This window comes from Balearica regulorum, chromosome 10 (assembly GCF_011004875.1).
Source record: "Balearica regulorum gibbericeps isolate bBalReg1 chromosome 10, bBalReg1.pri, whole genome shotgun sequence".
NCBI lineage: Eukaryota > Metazoa > Chordata > Aves > Gruiformes > Gruidae > Balearica > Balearica regulorum.
The window spans coordinates 8,222,055-8,238,516 of NC_046193.1; the positions used below are offsets into that span (position 1 = coordinate 8,222,055).

At 41.6% G+C, this 16,462-nt stretch overlaps 1 protein-coding gene across 7 annotated transcripts in view; it reads left to right on the top strand.

Annotated features, from left to right (window-relative positions):
- Positions 1-16,462, top strand: part of USP4 (ubiquitin specific peptidase 4) — a 42,668-nt gene that overhangs the window by 23,701 nt on the left and 2,505 nt on the right. For 2 of the 7 annotated variants that reach the window (XM_075761962.1, XM_075761963.1), the window contains 10 exons: positions 482-565; positions 1,217-1,311; positions 9,991-10,182; positions 10,674-10,762; positions 11,722-11,937; positions 12,012-12,082; positions 12,713-12,828; positions 13,729-13,878; positions 14,588-14,691; positions 16,254-16,342. In XM_075761962.1, coding sequence (XP_075618077.1) covers positions 482-565; positions 1,217-1,311; positions 9,991-10,182; positions 10,674-10,762; positions 11,722-11,937; positions 12,012-12,082; positions 12,713-12,828; positions 13,729-13,878; positions 14,588-14,691; positions 16,254-16,342 — 1,206 coding nt within the window. Of the gene's footprint in view, positions 1-481; positions 566-1,216; positions 1,312-1,853; positions 2,602-2,688; positions 3,566-6,056; positions 6,424-6,530; positions 6,663-9,990; positions 10,183-10,673; positions 10,763-11,721; positions 11,938-12,011; positions 12,083-12,712; positions 12,829-13,728; positions 13,879-14,587; positions 14,692-16,253; positions 16,343-16,462 lie in introns of those variants that run through there. The other 5 variants (XR_012837006.1, XR_012837007.1, XR_012837004.1 and 2 more) reach the window with 4 other exon arrangements.

The window sequence follows — 16,462 nt, forward strand, 5'->3', positions numbered from 1 at the left end:
TTTGTGAGACTAATGTCATGGGTCAGCTGGAAGTGGCTTAACTGTTCTTGTGATGAGATCACCTGTGTGTGCTGTATTGCTCCCTGAAAGCAGTAATGAGTTTGTTTTGGCATGTTCACCTCATTACCTTGGAAAATGTAAAGGGTTTGTTTGGGGGAGCAGGTTTTGTGTGTTTTACTACTGCTGAGCCTGACCAAAGCAAAAGACCAGCTGTTAAGGCTCTTTCATTCCCTCCAAATCTCTGCTTTGTATGGTAGAGCTGAGATCCAGAAGACCTTTAAGTGTGCAGCTATGACCGCACAGAACTTCAGCAGAACTCCTTTAAATTCAAGTTAGGGTTTTTTTGGTGGGGTTTTTCTGGTGGGGTTTTTTTTTTTTGGTAGTGGTGTTTTGGGTTGGGTTTTTTTTTTAAATATTTTGCACTCTGCCTTGCATAGGTTTATTTTGCCTGGTGTAAGCATGGTGCTGTCTTTGTTTCTAGTATCGGGTCGTGGTGCCGATGATGGGGGCCATCTCGGATCTGTGTGAATCACTCTCCAAACTCTCTGGTGTTCCTGCAGAAAATGTAAGGATAAATGCAGCACAGTAGTTTTGAGAAATGTTTGTTCTTGAAGCATTTTTGGTGACTTAGATTTCGGATGGATGATAAGTTCAACTTAATGGACTAGTGACAAAACCCTAACATGTTTGAATGCCGTTCATTTCTGATAGTGTAGTTTTTTTAGTACTGACAGATGTTCAGTGTCTGTTTTGGGTCCACCTCTTCTTGGACATCTTTTAATAACAATGGGATCAGGTGAGCTTTTCCAGAGGGAATAGTTTTGTAGTTCGTGGGATATTTTCAGGATGCCAGTGTAGTACTTAAATATATTTCAGTTAATTATAGATGTGAGTGGTCTGTGCCTGAAATCCTAGCCTGTTGCCACTTTGCTGTTGGGCTCTGTGTTGTTGTTTCCACCAGACTGACTTGCAGCTGTTGGAATTGCATCTCCTCAGTACTTCTGTAAAATCGGTCTGTTGTTTGCTTTGTTTTTCTGATCCATCTTAACAAATACAGCTGATTAGCTGCTGGGCGCTGTTATAGAAAACAGCGCTAATGTTGGTGTGCTGAAAATTGTGATAAAGAATAGGAATAAACTGTTGCTTGAATTTAGTTTACATAAATATATGTAAGCCTTTGTTATAATCTCTTTGCAAATATCACTTGCTGTTCTAGATGGTGGTGACAGACGTGTATAATCATCGATTCCACAAAATCTTCCAAATGGATGAAGGTTTAAATCATATCATGCCAAAAGACGACATCTTTGTGTGAGTAAAGTGGGAAGATGCCATGATGCGAAGAACGCTACAAAACATTCACTTTGGTTTCAGGATGTAAACCCCCAATTTTTTTGTTTTCCCCTCTCAAAACCTAAGCCTTCCTATAGACCTTTTGCATGGCTTAGTGGTAACGCAGTACTTCTCCTAGCAGCAGAGCAGTATGTACAGTGCTTAGTAGGTGTTTTCCTAATACAAAGGAAGTCATGGCCCTGAGTAATAATGAACATTTTGTTTGGTCTGCATTCTGCAGTTTGGAACTTTCTACAAGCCTATTCCAGAGAAGAAAGCTCAAGCTTACTGTTCTTAGGCCCCAAATCAGCCAAAAGCCTTGGAGCTGTTACTAGGATAGCATGAAGACTGTTGTACTCTGCCTCTCCTAACACCCAATGTAGTTGTTCGAGTACCTAGCCAATCATGACTGGAGGTTCTTATAGACTCTTGACTGGCACTTACACTGTTTGTGTCTTAACTGTGGTTGTGAGGGACTTCGGCAAAGCTGAGGATTTGGTTGTGCTTGTTTTTTCACATAGATGTGGTGGATGAGATGTCTCTAGTCATCTGAAATCTGGTGAGAGCAAAAATAATGTTCCTCTGTTGTAGCTGGAAAATGAAAATTATTGCACAGGAAGTACAAAATAGACTTTGAGGCTCACAACTGAACCTAGGGCTTGTGAGGTCAAATCCAGCCCTTCATCACAAGTCCAGTCTTCATTATCTGAGAACGTTCCAGTTGTACGGGTGTTGCTTCCATAAAATTGTTGCGCCAGTGTGAAGTTCTGCTCTAATATACTCTAGTGCAGCGTGTACCTTTCGCTGAGTAGGATGCTGTGACATACTGTTTGGTGCTATTCTGTCGTGCTCATTGCTGAGATGCAATGTCTGAGTTTTTCTGAAAGTTCTTGCATGCTGTTGTTTTCTTCAGTGGTAGCTAAAGGTGTGGCCAATTAGGATGCGCAGGAAGGACATTTAGCTTCTGTGAAATTGTTTTGTGAGGGTATTGTAAAGTGTTAGGCTGTAAGTTTGTCTCCAAAGCTAGTAAAACACTGGAAAAAACAAGAAGTGTGATATTACAATGGTAACTACAAAAATACTCCACTTTCCTACAAGCATAACATGTTGTATATCCCTCCACGGAAAACAACTGTGTCTGAATCGGGTCTGCTCTGGGGTGGGGGGAAGCGTTAGCTGAACTGCAGCTCCATGTGTATTTTCCTTTGCAGTCCCCACGTCCTTTCATGTGCCGTTGCAACTGTAGATGAGGTGATGCTGTGAGTCATAGTGAACTGACCTGGATTAAAAATAACCTTTCAAGGAAGAAGAGAGGAAGTTTTGCTAATCCTGTTTTTCCATGTCAACCCTCTTAAGATGTTTTCAGCACTGTGGGGCAAGAGCAAGCAGCCATGCACCAGGGCAAGAATTAGGAGAAAGCTGCTCATAGGAACTCCCTTTAACAGGTGATGCTGCCAGGAAAAAGATATGTGAAGTAATATTGTAACCTACAGCGAAAGCACAGCATTCTTTTATTGAAAGGGAGTCTTGTCTCAAAAAATGCAACAGAGAAACACTTATTCACTTGTTATTTAAAGGCAAATGTGTAATTACTTTTATTGTGAACAATCTGCTTACCTTGTCTGGTTATAAAAAGTCTACTCTTAGGTGTTCTAAGATTTAATTAAATCATTCAAGAAATGGTAATAGTAGTGTGAAGGTTCTTAAATTCCACTGTTTCCGTCTGTTAAGGTCTTGTATCTGCTGAAGCGGCTGTGAAAGGAGGGATTGACAGTACATCAGTTTTGTGTTAAGACTGGTAAAAGGGGGCAGCGATCAGGGTGGGTCTTCAGCTCAGGATTTCTGAACTGCAGATTTGAGTGGTTCTTTAGGAATTTTTACCCTTTTGCTGTTGCTTGTAGAGCCTGAGGTAATTAGGCTGTGAGAATGTCACTGAAAGGACTCGGGTGGATTAAGACTAGCTGTGTTAGGTTTTTAGTTCATTGGTGTCTTGCAAACTGATGACATTAAGGCTATGCTGAAGGCATTTATTACTCTCTCTTTTTTTTTTTTTTTTTGTTTGTTTGTTTTTTTTTTTTTTTTTTTTTTTACTCCATGTGTTACGTGTTTCTACTATCTTTCTAAGAAGTTATGGATTTCTTTAGTTTTTCCTTGCAGGAAGTGTTTTTAATTTTTCTTTGTATTTAGCCCATGGTCTGAGGAATCCTTGAGATCTCTGAATTAAAACTGTTCAGTAAGTTGAAACTGTCTTGTATAAGTTTTTTCAGGCTTTCTAAGCCTTAACATTAAAGGCTGTGAGAATTATCTGAGTTGCTTTTGGAGGGGTAATATTGTCTGTTTGGACTTGGTACATCATTGCTAAAAGTGCCTAACTTCCAAAGTAATTATTGTCCTGTTGGCTTCAAAACCTGTTTTCCATTGGGGAATGCACTTGTAGCCATGGAGGTGCATCTCTGCCTTCTGCTGCTTGCAGAGAGGATGATTTTACACCTGCTAGAGAGGAGTCCTGCACAGAACCTCACCCTGGCATTTCTAGCTGTCACATTGGCCGTTGTACATTTTCCTTCAGTGCTGGGACTTCTATTGAGTTACCTCCTTGCTCTTTTTGATGAGGAGCAAATGCATCTACCACTGCTACCCGCCTTGGGGCTGGACCCAGACACTGCAGTGCGTGCTCTCTTTGTGGGTCTCTCCAAAACCAGAGCAGGAGCAGCCCCGTTCACTCTTCCTGTTGATTTGTTCCTTCTAGCCTAACTGGTTTAGTGTTCTTAAATATTATTGTTTTGATGTTTTTTGACGTGAAAACATAGCTTATGCTTCTCCGAAGTGCTGGCTGAGTAACACTCAGCATTTGTTCCTGCACCTTAGCTGGGTTGATGTAACTGTGGAACTAGACGATAACCTGTGTCAGGATTCAGGGCAGCATTAAAATAACTGTTCTTTTGTCCAGCGTGGAGTGCCATGTTGCTCTGCACACAGCTGTCCTGGTGTACGTGTGGAAGTGGCTTAAGTAGGGCAGGGATGGATTAAACAGAAACTTCTCAAGTGCTCCTGAAGTTGTTACCTTTCTGGCAGAAGTTATCAACAGTAATCTGTCAGATTAGGGCTTGCTGCCTTCCTGAAGATGCCATGTGATGCATGGCTGGAGAATGCAGCAACCTGGTGGTCGTATGTTCATATTGCATCAGTAACTTCAGGAGTTTCTGATATCCCAGCAACTTACCTTCTTGGATTACAGGCAAATATCTTGCTGTTTACTAAGTGGAAGAAGAAAAAAAAATGTTCAAAAAAAAATCTTAAGTCTTTCAGATTCTTCTACCTTTGAAGAACAAACTTGCTTCCACCTGAAACTAAAAATATGTAATTGAAATAATATATAGTTGAGAAATATTTTGTTTCCCTAAAGTCAATGGAGACTTGAGTGCCTTGTTCCTTTGTTCCTTGCTCTCCTTGTCCCCCTCTAAACAGGACTTTGCTCAGAGTCCAGCAGATCTTCCACCTGTGATCACCTGGGTGACTGTCTTCTGTAATAGAAATCGGTTGTTTCAAAGGTTCTGAAGCTTCAGGGTCTTTTAGTAACTTAAACTGGCAGTGCTTGCCTTCTGTATGTTTCTTAGCATCACATTAAGTTGTCTCAGGACTGAAAAATTTAAACATAAATGGTCAGTCTCTTGCAGTATTTCTCCAGGTTTGCTTTGCTGAAAGTGGTAGCCAGACCTGGGTCTGCACGTGAGAACAACATCCTCACTAGTTCTACAGGCTTCTGATTTTGGGATACTGTGCGCTAGCCAGCTAGCAACGAACGTCTCAATTCAAAATTCAAGGAAGAATCTAATACTGTAGAAGATCTGTGCCCCAGCAGGGATGTGATTTAAAAAACAACAAACCACAAACAAACAAAAACAAAAAAATCACCAAAAAAAAAAAAGTACTTTTGCACTGTTGTCTTGCTTTCTGACATGAAAGTTGAGACTTAACAGACATTGGATTTAGCCTCTGTATTGGTTGGTTTCTGAGCAGAATTTTGATTTCCATGAAATGCTTCAGTTGTAAATGTCACTGAGCAGGAACTCACACAACATGAGTAGCATAGCTGAAATGTGCTTTATTGTTTTTCTTGTATTTGCTTGACAGAGGACACGGTCTGCAGGCACAGATATTGTAGTCCAGACTGTACTGTTGATGAATATTTGTGAAATGTGCAATACGTGGGATGTATAAAATATTGAGCTTGCTTTTTAGATGATTTCAGTGGTTGGAAAAGCTGTATCTTTTTCCTGTTTTCATAGTAGTGTATGGAGACAGACATGTTGATCTTTCTGTGATTTTTGCAGGGCACCTTGGACATCTTGAGACATGCATCATGAATTTTCATGTCCTGCTAAAGTGGTGGGAGATGCTGAGTCTTAGGTGATGGGGGGAAGAGGGATGAGAATTGGAGTCCCTTTGGAATTTAAGATGAATGGACAATAATTTGGAAAAAATAAATCTGCCTTGATGGGCTAAGATATATTTTCCTTTTCAGCTGCTCAATTTCTGGCTCATTGGTTCTTGTGATGTATTACCTTACCTGTTGTGTTCTCTGATAGTAAAACTTTAAAAAGAAAAAATGCAGATCTTACTGGGCTTCTTGATATTTAAGTGACTTTAACTCTCAGATGCATCCTGAAATGAACCTGTCTCCTCTTACACAAAAGGACAGAACTATACATTTTCTTTTCCAGGTCACCCGAAAGGGGAAGAGAATTTGGGACTGGAATTCTCCAAGCCCGTTCTTTCACGAGCCTTTGCACTCATCTCTCTCTCATCATGACAGGCTTGGAAATGTAGCGTAGTCCTGGTGCAAGATATGTTAATATTTAGCATCAGAGAAGAGATGATGTGCTTGCAGAACAGAGGGGTTTGATAAGAGCCTTGAAGCAAGATCACTGGCACAATGTGTAGGGGCAGTGCAGCCAAAGAACAGTGGGACTAGCCTGCTTCTCACAGCATTGTAATGTTTCTCTCGAGGCGTGTTGTTCCTGTGAAAGAACAGGGAGGTATGTGGCAAATAATCAGAAAGTCACTTAGTAAAGGTGGTCTGCAAATCAATTTGACGATGTTAGTTCAGTGTTTGTGCTGAATGCTCTCATTCTCCAGGCTAAGCAGAGAACAGCATGCAGCACATAATCAAAATGCTTACTATTTCTTTTTCTTAGGTTCTGTGAAGTCCGGCCCCACTAGGACCTCCGGCTCCCGCTCCAACGTAACACCCACGCATGCACCATGCTGGTGATATCACATCACCCGGGGATCCTGCTGGAGCTTGGAGCCGGCCTACAAGGGGTCAGGTAAGTACCGCTTGAAAACAAACTCCACAGCCCATTTCAAGGGTATCACTCTTAGTATTTCTTCTTAGTTCTCAAGGCCTAAGAAGAAAAATGTTTTGATGGATAAACTAGATACCCCTGTTCTCTTAGCCTGGCTAATGGGGCATAGAATATAATATGTATTCTTTACATTGATAAAAGTTTCACAAATTGATTTGCAGGTCACCTTTAACCTATAAAAGTGTGTATATTTGAATAGGATATATTTAGCTTGCCATACGTACCGTGTTTTCTGCCTTCTCTTACAACATGCTGTGTATTATGTTTAGATGAATTCATGGTCTTGAAAAACCATGATTGGCTGCGGAAATGTCAGGTTTGTTAACGTGACTGAGGCTACAACAGTTACAGAACTGAGTTAAGTCAGCAAACCAGCTAGTCCAGTAGTTCTATATGAAAGGTTTGAGGTGTGCGAGATCTTGTAGCAGACTGATCCAAGAAGTTTGTTCTCGCTTGCTGAAATTAGTGTTTTCTTGTTTGAAATGAGGGTTTGTGTCCTTTCCAAAATTAACTTGTATTTTTTTAAGGTTTGTAAAAAGAATCTTGATGGTTGAATTTGCTCATCCTTTCTAATCTTGCTCCTCTAAGATTGGCAAAGTCCCACGACCAACTTCTACAGGGCAAAACTACCTGTTGTCTGAAAAAGTTACATTTGCAGTTTCTTATCTCCTAGTTTACGTGGCTGTATATGTGCTGGTATTATGAAAGAAAGCGAACAGATTAGGAGTATTTCCACTTTGTAGAAGAGATCAGAATGTGTGCAGCATTTTCACCTGTTTTCTTCCTGTCCTCTGTTCATTCTTATTGTCAACTTTTGAACCTATTGTAATTTCACAGCAGCATCTCTGGGTTGGTGTGCAGTAGTAAACCTGTTCAGATGGATCTGTTTGTCAGCTTCTGCAATGGCATTTTTTTCTACTGTTCTCTGTTCTCTTAAAAATATACTTCTTGGTTGTTGCTATAGACTGACTTGTGATCCACATAGTGTTTTCCAGCTGGAATTAGTATCATAGATCCCAGCGCTCGGGAGGGAATGTTTCAGTAACACACAACATATATGTATTAGTTTGGTGTTTAGCTCAGAGTATTTTTTTTCTTTCAGTGCCCTTTCATGTTTCTCTACCTTGTCTTTCTGTAGCTTTACATGCTCCTGTGCACTTGCTTAACTTTAGTTTGGAAGGGAACAAAAGTTGCCTACTTCGTTGCTCGCTGCCTCCTTTCTGAATTATAACCACAGACCTGAAGCCTTCATAATGCTGACGAAGACTGGTTGAGTCCTACCCTATTGCTTCACAGTTTTCAGATGCTTTTCAGAGTTGTCATGAATTATAAAGGCAACCAGCCAACTCTGACTTCTAAAACCATGTTGTGTAGTCTGGTGTAGCATCTTCTTTATGTTCTATTATTTCAATTAAGTTGTAAGATACAGAATTACAGTGTATTGTTCAGTAATTCGCAGTATCAGCCTTATAGCTTTCCTTAAACTACAAATAAAGTATTTTCTTTTAGATTATCATTTTTTTAGGAGGGACAGCTCTTGCTTAAGAGATTCAGAAAACGACAGATCCTGATATTGAAATGTCTGCCTCTAATATTAGAATGTAAAAGCTGTTCTGAGGTGGAGCGGGTAGAGGGGCACTTGAGCAACCGAATTTGTTATGTTTCAGTGAGAAGTGTGTGAGATGCTCTTTTGCAGAGTGTTTTAGGGGTACAGCACGCTGTTTGTGATGGATGACCCCTGCATATCGGTAATACTTAGCTTTTTCTTTCTGTCCATCTGTTCCATCGTGTGGGCGAGGCTGCATTCAGCTGCATGAGGGTGGAGTATAAATGGGGGCCGCATTAATTGCTGCTTGCAGAGCAGCGTAGGTGGTGTGAGAGGCAGTCACAAGAATGTCAAGGAACGTGTGTGTGTCATGTACTGATCTGTTTTATAGGAGTTCAGCTTAAGAGTCTCACAGGACCTGGAGTTAATCATAGATGATATTCCAGGACAGAGTATGGTGTTTTGTTATTTAAACACTGCTAAGTAAAATAATTTACCTCTCTGTGGTGCTATTTCTCTGGAAACTTTAGAAGGTGTGAACTGTATCCAGTGCTGGTGTCCAGCTGAATAGCATTGACAGCCTAGAAAACCTCAACAGCCCTTTGTGTTGGACTGTCTTATGTTGAGTCTGATCTCTAACGCTGGTGGGCTGGGCTGGGACTCTCTGGAAGGATATTTTTCTTCTGTACTCTACTCATCCAGTGCAAGCCCCAAGCTGCACAATCCCTTTGTGTTTAAGTAGGACTGAGCAGAACTACAACTTTGAAATTTGTTCTTTTCCCTGCTCTACAGGGTCATTTTGAACACAGGAATAATAAAAAAAAGTGTTTCTTGGCTCTTGAGAGAAGGGAAGTGACTTCTCTACTGTAAGAGAGCTGTTAAGAGTTGGTACATTCAGATACATGATTGTGGTTTTGGTCATTATACGTAGTGACATCTTTCATGAAATCTTTCTTTCTCTTTCAGTTTTAAGAAAAGTTGGGGACAGGTGACTCACCAAATTAAAGAGCAGTGTGACTTGGCATTCCTGAAAATGAATCTTTTGTAATGAATAGTCTTGAAGCAAACAATGTGATAGTGTTGGACCACGTGGTTTCTTTTGACTCTGACACCTGCAAATATCTTATTTGCTGTTTTGCCAGTAGCACAAGCTGTGTCTCAGTCTACTTGCTGTTCTCCAGAGCTGTTTGTTTTCTTCCAGAATGTTTTTCTGGTGTGTTTACTGACCTTGGATTTTTCTGTGAAGCACATGTTTCCAAACTCTTGGTTTTCTGAAACGTTGTCTGCACAGTGATGTGAGCTCAGGCCATTAACTGTACAAGAGGCTGGGAGAATGCAAGACCCAAGGTATCAAGAGGGTTTCTTTCTCAACAGGGTACGGACACTGTCTGAGGAATTTCAAAGTGCATTTAGTATTTTTCACTGACACTGTGATCTGGCTGAAGCCACATGTAGTTGTCAGGGTGATGTCTTGAGAGGTGAGTGGCAATAGGGATGTGAATTAGGAATAAAGACAGAGGGAAGGTGGCAGTCACATCTGCGGTAGGTACGTCTCCTGTGCCGTTGTGAGCTATGGGAAGCATTCAGGAAACTGCTCTGTAGCAAGAAGACAGAGTACAACCCTTTTTGTCCTTCTCAGGAGGACCTGGTGGAGATACTTGTTAGACTGAGTTCATATTGGTTCTACCTGCTGTGCTTCTTGGTAGTGGAAATAACCTGTGGAAATACCTGTCTTTCAAACAGATATGAAGTTTGCAAGCCAAGCGAGGATGGCTCGGAGTATGTTACTCTCTCTGTTTACTTTCGGGAAAAGACAATGAGGCAATCCAGTAATACTTCAGGGACCGTACTCTTTGGTCAGCCACTATTAATATCTGTGCCAAAACACAAGCTCACTGTGGATCACTTGTACAGTGTGGTTTTGGAGCAGATCAGGTAAGTCACTTCTGTACCTTTGACTCCTATGCAGAGTTCTAGTGACCGCTTATTCAGTTACACTGCAATAGCATTGCTGTGTCCTTGTATAACGGGAAGAATTTTTCTTTATTTGTGTGTGGCATGTAAACCAGTATTTGCATTGCATTAGTGTCAGGAGGCCCCAGGGACATTTCAAGGTCCTGGTTTTTTGGGCTCTGTAAAAGCAGACTGTAAGATAATGCTGGTGGCAGTCACAAGGGAAGCTGTCTGCTTGGTGTTGCAGAACAGGTTAGGAGCAGAACTTAGGCTGTGTTTTCAGGGCTCTCAGATGGGGCCTCCATAGCTTATTTTTACCTTTTCTATCTACTGCTAGTAAAACTTGGAACAAGCAGTGAGAACAGAGATTTACTGAATTGTTGTGGGACAGCAAGAGCTGATGGAGGGGGGTGCTGTTGTTCTGATGTACAGCTTCACTATGATTGTGTGATAAACACATTCCTTCTCTTTAGCCGCTATGTGAAACTCCCTTTGGCAGAAGAATACTCTACACCCTGCCCAGACAAAGGAACCTGCAATGGCTCCAATGGTGTGGTTGAAGGTAAAGTCCTTTCACAACTGGCTGGAAGCTTTTTAGCATTTAAAGCTTTTTATTAGCATTTGGTTTGTGCTGCGTGTATTCGGCTTAAGTGCTGGGTTTTTTCCCACAATGATTAAACCATGTTATTGTGTAGGACTTCTGCATGGTATGGTGAGAATTCTTGTTGACCATTTTCCTTCCAAGGGAAATCAGATGTGCGTAAGCAGCAGCAGGAGAACAAGGTGTGGTGTGCATTCGGGGAAGTCCTTGCTTCTCTATTAGGTGGTCAGGTGCCTCCCTCCAGAGGCAGCTCCTTTCCTAACATGCCTTTTAGTGATAAAAACTGGCCTGTTAGGTAACAAAGAGTAGTTCTGGAGAAATAAAGTGGAAATGGTATTTTCTGTTTGTGGACCTAGAATCACAAGGTCTCATTCCTAGGTTCGATGCTTACAAGGAGGCTTACAGTGCTGATGGCAAATGCATGTTTCCCTTTCCTCTTTAAAATTATTCACTTGTGCTGCTCTGAGAGTAACAACTGGAACAAGTTAAATAGGAAATTTTAAAGGGGGGAAAAGTTCTGCCCATTTTTCTGAAAGAATGGAAATAACTTTCCTGGAGACTTACATATTCCCTAATATAAAGACACCCAACTGCAACCCTGCTGATTCTCTCCTGGGATGTTTATTAGGGTGTGCTATCAGAAGGTGTGACTGCTAACCTATTGTGAACTAAGCACTGTCCATCATGTTTGATACCAGGATATAGAACCCAGCACATTACCTGGCATCTGCTAAAATTAAAAATACAGCTTCAGATGTAGTGGTAGCAAGCACAGATTTCTTTTTATTGGTGTCTTTCATTACTTTTTGAGTAATCAGTGTGTGTCATAACAGGCTCTTGCAAGCAGCTCTTCATGTGATGTGTCAGTCTAAACTTTCACTGAAGCTCTTTAATATTGTGCTTATTTTAAATTTTGCCAGGTGACATTGAAGAGATGGAGCATCAGGATGGCGGCCAGGAAGGCAAGGAAAATCTGGGGGAAGTTGATCCCTGCCACTCTGAGGGCTGTATGCAGATCGAGTCAGCGAGAGACCTGCAGCCTTGCAAGAAGCAGTACTTCACTTTTAGCCTCGTGAATTCCTCTGGGACTTCTGAGATAAACTCCATTGTAGAAGGAAAAATCTTAAAATTGAATGGTAATTATTGTCTTGCTATCTTTTTTTTCCCTTCGCCTTGCACCTTTGCAATAAACGTGTTTCTTCTCTTGCAGCTTTTTCTGCACTTGCTATTGATTGGGATTCTGATACACGGAGGCTACTTTTTGATGAACAGGAGGCACAGGTTGTAGTATGCTCTTTACTTACAGCTTATTTATGAAAACTTGCATGGTATTTTAAAAGATTACAGTAAATGGTGAAATGTAGCTGTAGCTCTCTTCACAAAAATTGTAGTCACCAACATATATTTCCATAAAATCTTCTAGAGATAAGGTTTATAGATCTGTAATTGCTAATGTTTCCAATGTTTTCCAAAAAGTAGACATTTTAATTTCAAAGCTAAGTAGTCTAGCTCAAAATCCACTTGACAAACCAATGAAACAAAAAATCCCTCAAAATTTGAAAGAAACTTGAACCCAAATGCATAGAGTCTAGTAAAAAGCTCAGTATTCTGTCTGTGAGAGTTCTGCTGGGTTGTGTTTTGTAATAGAATAACCTGTTGTTACTCTTTTGTGAAAAAAAAACCAAAAAACCCAAGCCTCACCAACTTTGAAGTAAGAATACAGGTTTTATTTTCTCTTACTGACTGTTCGTAACGCAAGAAAGGAGTGACTGGGAGCTTGAGATAATTGTGTGGGTGGGGAAGTGGGGATGCAGAAATAGGCAGCATGGTGGAGGTGAGCATATTCTTTTTAATGATGCCAAGGATTACATTTGACATGGAATTGAATAAAGTATTAATCTCTTTCACTAGGCATTTGAAAAACATGGAAGTATGTTACAACCACAGAAGAAGAAGGCTGTGGTAGCCCTCAGAGACTGCATAGAGCTCTTCACTACTATGGAAACGCTTGGTGAACATGACCCCTGGTAAGAGCCTCTTTCTGCCTGCCACATTTGTTGTAAACCACCATAACTATTTGAGTTCACATTATTTGTCATGAGATTCTGGTAATTTCTTTTGTCTTCATCTGTGAGAAATCTATCAGTTTGTGTTAAGTCATTGACTCAATAGGCTGCAGATGTGGAGTTAATAATAAGTGCAGTTAATAATAAGTATTTGTCTCCTGCCTTTATTTAAACAAAAAAAAGAAGTGGTAGCGGGCACGTAGGTTCCAAAGATTAGGCTATTTTTAATTCTCCAGCATACACCTGTCTTCCAGACAGTATCAGAGGAAGCAGTTGTGGTAATAAAGAGTGAAAGCATGTGGCTGCTTTAGGGTTTAATTATGTATTATTTCTGGCTTGAACCAGTCCTGAACTGCTCCTAACTCTACTAACAATGCTAGTCCAGAGGGGCTAGGTACAGCAGATCCTAACTGACCAAAATGTGACTACTGTGTGGGCAGGACATCTTTGGAGGCTGGTTGCTAGCTGTGTAAGAAAACGACTTGTAGTGTAGTAGGTGATTATTTATTATTAATTTCCAATTACATGTTATAGATGTGTTTGCAACTGTTACCTGAGCTGCATCAGGAGATAATAAATAATGGGACCTTTAAACCTTTTTTCTTTATTTACAAAAGAAAAATTAATCTTTGTACAATGTTCAGTTAGCACACTTGCCATAGGACATTTTGCCTATAAAGTGAAAGCAAGTTGCAGTTTGCAAACCTCTGAGGAAATGTATTCACCTGCGTGTTCCACAAGTCAAAATGCCTTCTATAAGGCAGGGAATGAACTGTGCAATTGAGGCATCTTTTAATGGGAGACCAGAAGCTTTTCTTTTAATGTAGTCATTCATTTCCTTGTTTGTTACTCCTTCCTCAGGTACTGCCCTAACTGTAAGAAACATCAACAGGCCACAAAGAAGTTTGACTTGTGGTCTTTGCCCAGGATTCTGGTAGTGCATTTAAAACGCTTCTCGTACAGCAGATACTGGAGGGATAAACTTGACACTGTTGTGGAATTCCCTATCAGGTAGGAGTCTTCCTTCAAGCTAGGAAGAGCTTGAAGCAGCTGGTCAAGAGAAAGCTAATTCTGATGTTACTGTTGGGTGGGCTTGTTACTACAGCTGTAACTGGAACTCTGTCTTCTGGGTTTGAACTGTAAGACAACAAGCATGAGTCGAGTTGATTACTTTTTTAAAATAATCTGAACTATAATCTAATCAGTTCTACACATCTCAAAACACCAGTTACTAGCCAGTACTGTTTCTTCTGAAATTAGGTAAAACCATGTGATTCTGCTGAACCAAGAGAACTTCTACAGAGAATTTAGCAAATCTGTTTGGCAGAGCTGCACTTGTACTTGTGCAATCCTCAGTATTACAAGATGAAAGCCTGCCGCATTCCTCTGCTTCTGCTTGTCAGCATCCTGCTGCAAGATGAAGCGTATTCCTTACTACTCCTGTCTCACTTTTCATGCCTACACAGGGACACTGAACTGTCTTTTATTCAGCACCTGCCTCTCAATCTTTTGGGAGCACTTGATGTGTTTACCAGGACGTGCCCTGTGTGGGAGGGGTAGCATGCCTGGTCTTCACCCTAACAACACACAGCCATTGAGCAGCAGAGCGCAGCCTTTTCCCTCCAGTTCTGCCCACCCGCAGGACTTTGCTGGTGTCATGCATCACTTTTCTAAAATGTGCTGATTATTGGTGTACTGATACTTTTGGATTTCCTTCCAGGGGTTTAAACATGTCCGAGTTTGTCTGTGACCCAAGAGCAGGCTCATACGTGTATGACCTCATTGCAGTTTCCAATCACTATGGAGCCATGGGAGTAGGCCACTGTGAGTAACTGCTTCTCTGTTCATTGTACACAAGGAAATCTAGGCAGAGGGGTCATGGGAGGGCTCTGTGTGGTGGAGACCTGCAGTAGCCCTCACCAAGGGTGTCTAGTCCAAAACTTATCAGGTGAATATCATATTGGAAGATAATGCCTTTCCTCTTGGGATTTGCAGAGCAGCTAGTTGGTTTGTGTGGTTTGCAGCTCCCCAAGGTCTGACTCTGATGCCTGTGGGACCTTGGTTCATAGTCATTCGTGGGTGTGATGGTGTTCCCCAGTTTGAGTTGAGTCAAGATTTTTCAATGCTGAACGTGAAATTGTGGAAAGAAGCCTGTTACTGGAGAGTGCCGGGGAGAGTCTGCAGCGTAAGCTGTTAGCGCAGCTTCAAGGCTCAGCTCCTTGCCCTGCAGCACACCAGAGGGAAGCTGTTTGTCCAGTGTGGGCACAGCGTCGCAGCTGCAGAGCAGAGATCACCAGCAGTCAAGCCAGCTGAGCAGGAGCTTGCCAGGTTCCCTTGGTGGTGAGGCAAGGTCTGATAAGTAGCAATTGCCCAGAGGCCAGGAAGGCAGAGCAGAGGGTGTGCCTTGTCATGAAGCTGAGTGTGTGATATCTTTCTGCATTTCCAATCCTGAATTCTGTTTGCTGCAATAGCAATTTAAAGCAGATTTTTTCCCCCCCTTTCAGTTTCCTTTGTTCCAGACTTTTTATAAAACAAGCCACAAACATGTAGTTGTTGGGACCTCTTGGTTGCACAGCTGGCATTAGCTTGCAGTAGAATGTCTCTGACAAGGGCTCATACAGCAGTGAAAATGTCGTGCCATCAGGGAAAATCCCCCCTTTTTTTTATATAAGACAACTCTGTATTTTCTACCACTGGTTTTGTTGCAGCATAGAAGAAATGCATCTGTAGGTGGAGTTCCTGTATCAGGTGTCTGTGCAGGTTCGTGCTGTAGGTGACACTTCCAGAACCACCTAGAAGCATTTTACTATGAGAAGATGATGACCTCCCATGTGGCAGTATATGTGCTTAGCTCATAGGGTATGTTGCTGTTGGATAGCATTAGCTGAAGGGGGTATGTTTTGAGGCTGGAGATCATAGTTGAAGTCTTGGAAGAGACTTTGCAGGACTTCAGTCCAACTTTCTTCTTGAGATAGGACTCTTGCAAGCACTAGATCAGATCCATCATCAACAGAAAGCTTCTCTTTCATGTGAAAAATGTGAAAATGCAGAGCCTTAAACTGCGTGTTTGGAAAACTCTGGCTCGAGGGGGGGGAACAAAACACTGATTTTTTTTTTTTTCCCTAAGTTTCTTTGCCCTAAATCTCAGCTATCAGAGGTCAGTCTGGTATGTGGTTCATGATTCTAGGCTATCTGGCCCAGGTAGCGTGTTCTAGAAGATGTGTATGTTGGTGAACTGGGTTTGGGGTAGTTAATGCCAAAACCAGCTCCTGGCCTCACACGAGCTCTCAGTTTGAGTCCCGAGCACCTCTGGTGCAGCGCAGCTGGTGTGGCGTTACCTACTGGTCTTCCCCACAGTACTGAGCTGCAGTTTCTTCTCCTGACAGACACTGCCTACGCAAAGAACAAAGTGAATGACAAGTGGTACTACTTTGATGACAGTAGTGTATCTGTGGCTTCAGAAGACCAAATAGTGGTGAGTATTTGGCCTGAGGCTAATCTGAGTTTGTGCTGAAAGCGTGGTTCCCTGCTTTGGGCCTTACGTTTCCAGCTGAGCTGTGTGGATTGTTTCAGATGGTTTTCTTCTTTGTTTGGT